The following is a 9,887-nucleotide window of genomic DNA, read 5'->3' as shown; positions in this document are numbered from 1 at the left end:
GCCATTAATACAGATAATCGCAGGGTCCGAAAAACAGTTCCTCATCAATTTTGTCTTTGAGACGTTTATCTTTAAGCTGACCGTTTGACTGACATCCATTATATAAGTAATATAAATTATGAATTATGGGTTGGTAAACGGATGGTTAAGAAAATAATGTGTTAAAAATATTATATAGTTTTACTTTAAATAGCTGCAGTGTTTATATTTTAATAATACATATGTCAATTATATAATGAAATATATGATTATATTACTGTTTGGGTAATTTAAATGAAAACCTACAAGGCATTCTTATAATACTATTATAATATATATTATATAAATATAATATTTTATTTATCAATGGCTGGATTTTAATTACAGTTTCATTTTCATTAGCTAAATACCGATTCATACACAAGCTACAAAAAAATATATTAATACTTCGAATTAACTATTTCTTTTATTCAACGAATAATTCACAAGATTTTAAGAATGTACCATTATAATTATTGAATATACACAATTTAGAAAAATATTTTTTACGGTTACGGTAGCTGACTTTGGGGAGCATTTATGAGCAGGTATTAAAAAGGCTGTATGGGTGAATACCCTACCGCCCAGCATGACTTGGCAGGAAACCATTCATTTATAATTACAATATATCTTGGAACATAATATTATTGCAAAACAAGCGATTTATGTGAGTCAATCAAATTTAAACAGAAAGCTAATTTAGCAAAATAATATAATAATTCCATAATCAATAATATCGCAAATTAAGAAATAATGCTATGTGATATGCACAAAAGTTGTTTATATCAAATTAATCTTACGCAATTATTAAAACTGCATAATTGTTCAAATTAAAATAAATTGTTTATAATTTACGAAACGAATCATGCATTGCACAATAAACCTCATAAGCATGATTATCAAAAATATTCAAGTAGCCGATAGCAGAATTTTCTATTGCATCGAATCAATATAAAACACTCAGCAGAAGAAAGCAACATCGTCATTCAGGTATCAAAGATTTAACCGTTAGGTTATCGTTTCGCTTCGCCCGATCAACTCGCAATTCATCAGAACGCATACTCGTGATTTCACCCCGCTAAATTATAATCTGTAAACTTACCTATAATCATTAAATTGATATTTATTTGGAAGGAGATAATAAAACCAATTTTCATTTTCATTCACACACCAAATTCTGAGTTATTCATTTGGGAGTCAAACTAACCTACCCTGCCTGTTCCTTATTTCATCCCCTAACCAAAAGGCCAATAGTTAAAATTTGTTGCAATTAAGCATAGCAATCGTGTTAATGCACAGAGCGCGATACATAAGAGGCGTAGGTTCAATTCCTATCGGGTGTCTTACTTTTTTCAAAAAATATTTTTTCTATTTGCTATATTTTCTCATTTGTGTTTTCAAAATTATGTAGGTATGTTTATTAATAGTTCGTTTCATTATATTATTAATACTAATTTGGCTGTATTCATAATGTCTTACTTTATGTCTAATATGTAAAATATTACTATTATAATACTATAAAACATAAAGCGGACCTGTGGTTAACGAATAGTAAGAACCCAATAAGTTGGGATACTGGTTAACAACCGACCATCGTAAATAGTCTGTTAATCTGATTTATGTTATTACCCAATAGAATTTTATAAGCTCCGTTTAGTTATTCGACTTTTTATAATGGTTGTATGATTTTTAGTTATTTATTTTTTATGATGCATCTGTATTTTACAAATTCATTTTGAAGGTTAATTCTAACTGTGTAAGAAATATATTGAATATAACAAACATTGGTTTCATTGAAACGTAAACTAATGGATAGTCTTACTATTAATTTGATAAAATAACTCCTTGTTCTTAAATGTTTCCAAGTTCATTGATAATCGGTAAACATTGTGATACGTTATTTTTTCAACCAGTATTACAATAATTATTATAAAAAACATTACCAAGCGGTACTGCCACCTATTTATTAACAGTGTTGTTAATGATGCGCATACTATAATATTTCGCTTACAATAAGGCCCGTTTCAGACGGGAAACCGGTGTCGTGCTCGTATTAATATAGGATGCCTTTGTTTTCGAATAAAGGGGCCTTTATATTATGTTTATGAACGCCCCAGAGCTAATGAGTCAACGCGTGTCCGGTACATTTTTCCGTCAGCCGCTACTTTCTCAAGGCGCCGATATACTTGTTTTTATTACCGCAGCCAGTTTTATGTTCTAATTTATCACGCAAAATTATGCGTTGACTCATTAGCTCTGGGGCATTCATAAACATAATACAAAGGCCCATTTATTCGAATACAAAGGCCTCCTATATTATATACGAGCGCGACATCGGTGTCCCGTCTGAAACCTAATACTCTTCAAGCATCATCAAGCAAAGCAATACAGAGTAACAATATGCATAGTTAAAGAACTCTTCGATTTAAATATCAATATAATATGTTGGTAAGTATCGATATCGATAAATCCAGTGTATTTTACGTGATTATCATTAGTATCGCCTTAAAATTGTTTTTTTTTGTATAAAAATAACGAAACTTTAATACGATTACAGTTAATAAGTTAAGAAGCGTCTGAGTAAAATGCATATACGAGACAACGCGATTAAATGCAGTGCGCATGCAAGGGATACAACAAGGATGTTTTATTTATGCGGTCGCGCAACAAAGACGCCATTTCGTTTGCCTGTAAATTTACGTGCGTCAGATATAGTTCATTGTTAACTGTGCATGCATACATTTGGCAGACACAAAGACAGAATATATCATTGTGTTTGTGTAGCGCTGCGTTACAGACGAACAGATATAGAGATAAATTTAGACAAATATATAATGTTATTGTAACCATTTCTAGACTAGGTAAAACAGTGGTTCTCCAATGACTTTAAGTCATCATAGTTAGTATCACAGCCGTATCGTTGTTTCAGCAGCATATGGATATCTGATCTTATGCCTAACTGACATCATTGATTGACATACGTAATAAACGTAAATCATATCAGTTGTATTTTTGTTTATTTTCAGTAAGTTTTAAATTCTAATATAATCCCAAAACCGGTTTCATGTTACGACTCACTTGCATTGGTAAAAAACCTTTAACTTACATTATTTTTGGTTTTTACTATCATCTTTTCACCACTAAATGACAACAAAAAAAATGAATATTAGTAATAAGAATACCCATTTTAAAATTAAGGTTTTTTGAACGTATATAATTTTGAAAAACACTTTCTGAGAGAGTATAATTATTATACTCTCCAATAGAAAAAATCTTTTTTGAAAAAAGTAAGCCACCCCGACGGGGAATCGAACCCTGTATCTCTCGTGTTTACGCCCCATCCGTCGCATTAACCAATATGCTACGCAGTGACATACTAATTGCGACAAATTTTAACTATTGGTCAATTTTAATACCTACTCATCAGCGCTCTTCCAAATCAAGCTATTTTGGCAATCGATTTTTGTTTCTTAAATCAAAGTAGATACCTATTACTTCGATTACTACCCGACGTCGTGGATTTCTCCAATATTTTTTATGATGTAACTTACTTGAACTTGCTAATAATTTATAATTACTTATTTCTTTTATTCAACGAATAATTCACAAGATTTAAGAATGTATCATTCTAATTATTGAACATACATAATTTTGAAAAACACTTTCTGAGAGAGTATATTATAACCCCCCTCCCCCCAATTACCCAATTACCCATTACCTACGGTAGCCACGCGGCTTGAGCGTTGGACTATCACGCCGTGGGTCCCAGGTTCGAATCCTGGGTCTGGCAAGTACACATATTGTTTTTCAATTTGTGTGTGAGTCAGGGTATGGACCTAATAGGTTGAGCAAGTGGCTGACATCCATTTCTCGTAAAAAACAAAATCTATTAATACAAACCTCTACTTTGTGGAGGCCCATATGATCCTATTAGGATCGGACATAGTCGGAAAATATTATAACAAAGTTACATCATAAAAAATATTAGAGAAATCCACGATGTCGGTTAGTAACTTTTTTTTAAATCACTATAATATTGTAGTTGTTCCACTGAAATGTAATTAAATTATTAATTAAAAATAGCATTTTTGTTTAATATCAATAATTATTGGTGTACAGAAATAGAAAAAAAAATAATGTAGTTAGGTACTACAAACAATATTGTGTTTTATGTGTTTTCCGAAATGATAACAATGGTATAACAACAACAATAAAAATAGGACAGGATTATGTTGTCGAAAAGTAGAGTAATAAATCATTTCAATTAAAAAAATAAGCAAATTATATCCTAACTGAGTAAAGATTAATAAGATTATAACACATTATTAATAATATATAGATATCAATCACTTTAGTTTGGATTTTGACATAATCCCCCTGATATGCTGTATATAATAATAACACATTTATACAACAAACAAGTATTTCTTAATTGTTTAAATTCGATACATTATATCTACACGCACTGCCGGATAAATTGATGTTGGATGAAAATAAAAATATTATTTAATTTTCTACGTTGACTGAAAACATGATTATTTGTTAATACCTCCTTAGGCATACGATAGTCGATAGTTAACCTATAATGCTATGAGCCCCGGATTCAAACCCCGGGTCTGCCGGAGATTGCATGTTGTTTTTTAATGGAAAATAATATATTAAGCTAGTGGTTTACACCCATTTCTCGTAAAAGCAAAAAAATGCTACTGTAACCTCTACTCTTTGGAGGCCCATATTTTCTTCTTTGGATCAAACATGGTAAAAAAACAGATACATATTTACAAAACATTTATTTATTAAAAATACTTTTTTTGCATAATATTACGTTTTTAAGTTGACATCCGCTCTGTAGTAATGTCTAAAAAGTATTATGTACATTCTAATTATAATCGCTTAAAAAAATAGCTAAACAAAAATTATACCACTTTATATTCAAAGAATTCCCTTGGCGATAACCTTTGTGTTTATAAACACCAGTTTAGTTTTTGAGGTGTCGATAACTGCGTTCCGGTGGCAGATTTTGTTTGTCCATAACTCGATGAGATCCAACCAATCCAAACGTCAACTTTGTGCTTCGTAAAACATTCATTCATTCATTCAATATACAAAATAAATTCAATAAATATTTATTTCACATATTGTCACCAAATAATATGTTTGGTATATCTATTTAATTTTGAAAAAAAGATCTATTGATTGTCTTAATTTATTAATGACTAAAGTCACTTTGTATTATATTGAGTTAGTATACATTTTTATTAGATTTGGTTCGATTTATATTATTGCTGAGTAATAAATGTAACGAAACGCATAGAAAGAAAGGACATAAGTAAAAGAGTATTGCTTGCAGAAATGTGGTTATTTATTTGTTTGTTAAGACTTTACATTGTTAATAGGCAAGAATTTTAAGTTAAAGTTGACTATTGGTTGATGGAGAAAATGAGTCCTGATTTAAAGAGTTTAGAAGCACTCGCTGAGTTGTCCCGCAGTTTCGATCAAGCTGGTGATATCAGCGTTGATCTGTAAATGCAAAAAAAATAATATTTAATAACATATTAATTTAAATTTAGTCATTAGATTCGTTCAATAACAATTAATATCACAATAAATAAATGTACACAATATTATATTGTTCAAGAAAGCGATGCATATAATAATTTTATTATTTTTCATCTTATAAGAACATCATAAAAGATAGCTGTAATTTCTAATAATATACAAAGTAGAACAGTATTTTTTCTACCCTTTATTAATATATTTTTTTAGAGTCACCCATTTTCAAAGTTCACCTTGTCTATTTTGTTTGGTTTATAGATATTCACGAAAAACGTGTAGGTATGGAACCTCTACATGAAAAAAATAATTTTCTCTTTTTTTAATCAAATTGAAATATCGTAGTAGATTTTTGGGTTTCCACCGTGTGTCTTTCTTCCTTCTTTACTCAACGTTTCGGGCTCGTTGCAGAGGCCATTATCAAAAGATGATATGCTTTATGATGAATATGTAGTGTAGGTATGTGAATGTAAACGTTGCTCTAAGAATGTCAAAAGGAATCCGATTTTCAACGAGCCCGAAACGTCGAGTAAAGAAGAAAGAAGTACACACGGTGGAAACCCAAAAATCTACTACGATAAAAAACAACTGTGAAAGCCTCAAACATTATAAAATTGAAATAAATATATATGCTTGCGAAAAACACATTCTCTTTTATTCGTTTTCTAAAATATCGCACACAGTTTTTGAAATATTTGAAGATTTGTCATGGACATGATGAATTTTGACACAGCTTTATGGACAAGACGCATTTTGAAATTGGACACTGTTTTTCAACCGTTATACTGCCTGTGGTATACCTGTGCTACCTGGTATACCTGCAAAAGACTACTATTGGACCTGTTTATACAATATGTATGTTCCCCTTTGAATAAGCATTATAACTGCATATTCAGTTCATATTTGGTCAAAACTGAACAAGATGAATTTTGGAAATAGGCGACTCTAAAATATAATATAATTTTATTTTGACGAATAATTATTAACATTAAATAATAATTTAAAATGCATTTAAGATTATCAATTAATTAGATTAGTACATAAGTATATTTCAGATTTAATCTATAATAGTATTGTAGTCCTTCAGGCATTGAAAGAGTATGACAATTTTCTAGCTGATTTCAATTAAATAATATGTAGCATTTAAGGAGACGAAACCAGCAGTTTCAAATTAGAACAGTAATGCGAGCGATTGTACCTGAACGGGGGAGATCTCATTTAAGTAGTTGATTAAAACGCAATAAAATTCTAAGTAGGTATTTGATTATTATCAATAAGGAAATTGTGTTAGTTTAATACCTTGGAAATGAGATCCATGAGTTCTGCCTTGAAGCTGTTTCCAAGATCCATGACGCACTGGGCAGCGGCGATCTGGTCGGAGATTGATGGGTCGCTTCCTCCGATGGCCTTGCACTCGTTCAACTTTTCAATGTTGGAAGCAACGATGGTATTCAGGCTTCCAATGGTTCCTACAATTTGGTCGATGCCTTCCTGTGACAACAAGATAAATCAGTTGAAATCATCAGAGAAATATTATATAACCACTAGAAAAGATCTTTTTGAAAAAAAATGTGACTAGCGGAATTCGAATCCTCACTCTCTGGGATTCGCGCCCATGTAATTTGACCGCTAAGCTATATGTATCCTATCTAATTGTAATGAAGCTAGGTTAGTGGTGTTTACAATTAATACTGAATTGCTTTCTAAATTTCCTTACATTTTATATAATATTTCAGTTGTTTTCAAATTATCAATAAAGAATATTACATTGTTAAATCCTATGAATTATTGTAGTGACATAATATGCATTTATAAATTGGTGTAGTGATACATGAAGATGTTGATGAAATAGTAGTGTGTGGTTGATGACAGTCTTATATACGGTGCCTAAATATATAAATGTGAAGCTGAAAAGCGTTACTAAGACTAATGATTAGTAGTAAATTAAATTGTAGCATATTGAATATTGACGATGGTGTAACCATAACATAAAGTATTTCAATACATTTTAGAATTCAACCAATTCTGAGAATTCCTTAAATTATTAAATGTACAGATATTGCAATTGCAAAAAACTTAATAACGAGACGTGAAAAAAATCAAACAATGATGGTGGCATTACTAATGCGTGAATGTTTAGAATAATAATTATTATATGGGTATCAAATTGATTACACTAAAACGAGAACTTGCAATATAAAAACAAATATTTGACTCTTAAGATTTTTTTTAAATGTTTTAGGTACCTAAACATTAAAATTCTAACAAACATTTTTGAAATAATTAAATTATCTATCTAGTTGTAACATATTTAATTAATGAATATAAGCTGCGAATTATCAGCTTTTGTTAGAACTCTAAAGTCATATATTATATATTTGAGTTAGATAACATCATTAAAAATACAGCGATAAAATTGAAGCTGTCCCTAGCGTAATTACATAAAATACGTTAAAATATTTTAGGGTGTACCAAATTTGGTTTTTGATAATAATTATTTTATAACGTTGTCAACGTTTCTGATGTGCACGGTTTAAGGCCCGTTTCAGACGGGACACCGGTATCGCGGTCGATATAATATAGGAGGCCTTTGTATTCGAATAAAGGGGCCATTGTATTATGTTAATTAGAACATTAAACTGGCTGCGGTAATAAAAAAAAGTGTTTCGGCGGCTTGAGAATGTAGCGGCCGACGGAAAAGTGTACCGGACACGCGTTTACTCATTAGCTCTGGGGTGTTCATAAAAATAATACAAATGCCTCCTATTCGAACAATGTCGATTATTTTTATTTGTTTATTCTATATTTATACCTACATACTAATTGAAATTGAAAATGGCGTGAAGATACGGAGCGTTGAAAAAAGAGTACTATAGTTTATATTATTATGAATGAAAACAGTGAGAACGCGAGAGAATGGTTTTAAAACACAATATTTTTAGTTTAAGAATTAGTTTTATTTTATTTCTTTGTTGCTATTTTGTGTTTTGTTCAAGGTAAAACGCTGCAAGATTTATATTTAACTAGATCATATATGTTAGAAATTTTACATACCTGTATTCCGGTAGCGTGCTCTTTCAGGCACTTGATGATAGCCAAAGCATCCTCAATTGGACCTTTGTTCTCCTGAAAATAATTAAAAAAATGTGTAAGTAAAAGAAAATAGATGAATTATTTAAAAAAAAATAACAGAAAAACACAAATTTAACCAGAAGTGAGGTTATTATGAATTATTATTCTTTACTTATTTTATACTATATTATATAATTTTTACCTTGGTGAGAGCATTGGCGTTCTGTAAAAAGAAAAGAAAAACAATTTTGATTAGTTAATATAAAGATATTTAATTATAATGATTGTATAACTACTTAATATTATATCAACGAAGTAATTTTAGTGATAGGTATGTAACTATGGTTTAAATCTGAGAATAAGATCGAAAATGGTACAATGTTATCTCTTATTTACTATATATTATATATACGAAGTGGATGCTTGGACACTCACAGAAACAAAGCTCAGAAAACTTAAATTATTCTAAATGTAGGTGTAGAGTCGCTTATTCTGCATTAGTTGGAAGGACAATGTTATAACTATTGAAGTGTTGTTGCGAAAAGATGAAATAAGTTAAAACTAAGTTTGAAACTAAAAAGTTGGGTGCTGATACCCTGATACCGATCAGCATAATATTACCGTTGAAGGGGCGATTTTCAGGAAGTAACACCTTGATAAAATGAAAACGTCCTGGTTTAAGACTGTACAGATCTCAGCACTCAATTTCTATTCAAGGTAGCGACGTATAGGGTTAACAAGACTTAAATCATCGCCAAAATCCAATAACAGAGATAGTACAGAATGTTGCGAAATATTTTAAAGTAACCTGAGTTTAAAAAGACTCACATATTGTGACACTTAAGAAAAATAAATGCTTGTATTTATGTAATAGTAAATAATTTCTTACGGCAGTGGCGGCCACGAGGGCGATGGTCAAGAAAACGAGGAATCCCTTCATGTTGCTTCTGATGATTTCCAAAACACAGACTGATGATTGAAACTTTTCATTGGTTTATATACCAAATAATTTTATTGCACTCTACCATTATCTTTATCACATAATATATTAATGATATGTGTGTAATCATTCATACGGGATTATTTAACATTATCACTAAGTGTAAAAGATTTTTTTTAAATATATTACTTTGGACTAGGGACGTAGGTAGGTACATATTATTATATTCTTTCAAAGTGATACGATTGATTTTTTTATCTTTCAAACAATATTACCAATAGTATGATTTATAATAAAAAGTGTA

At 30.3% G+C, this 9,887-nt stretch overlaps 1 protein-coding gene across 1 annotated transcript; it reads right to left on the bottom strand.

The window, feature by feature from the left end:
- Positions 1 to 5,360: 5,360 nt before the first annotated feature.
- LOC147068512 (uncharacterized) lies at positions 5,361 to 9,608 on the bottom strand. Its single transcript, XM_085953096.1, has 5 exons — positions 9,533 to 9,608; positions 8,846 to 8,866; positions 8,626 to 8,697; positions 6,871 to 7,062; positions 5,361 to 5,538 (listed from the first exon to the last, which is right to left on the bottom strand). The coding sequence occupies exons 1-5, from the start codon at positions 9,581 to 9,583 to the stop codon at positions 5,479 to 5,481; spliced, it is 396 nt and encodes a 131-aa protein (XP_085809222.1). The 5' UTR covers positions 9,584 to 9,608; the 3' UTR covers positions 5,361 to 5,478.
- Positions 9,609 to 9,887: the final 279 nt, after the last annotated feature.

Source organism: Rhyacophila brunnea, unplaced genomic scaffold, assembly GCF_057557595.1.
Source record: "Rhyacophila brunnea isolate RB1 unplaced genomic scaffold, BYU_Rbru_1.0 scaffold_3, whole genome shotgun sequence".
Classification (NCBI taxonomy): domain Eukaryota; kingdom Metazoa; phylum Arthropoda; class Insecta; order Trichoptera; family Rhyacophilidae; genus Rhyacophila; species Rhyacophila brunnea.
This window is presented reverse-complemented; position numbering and strand designations above follow the sequence as displayed.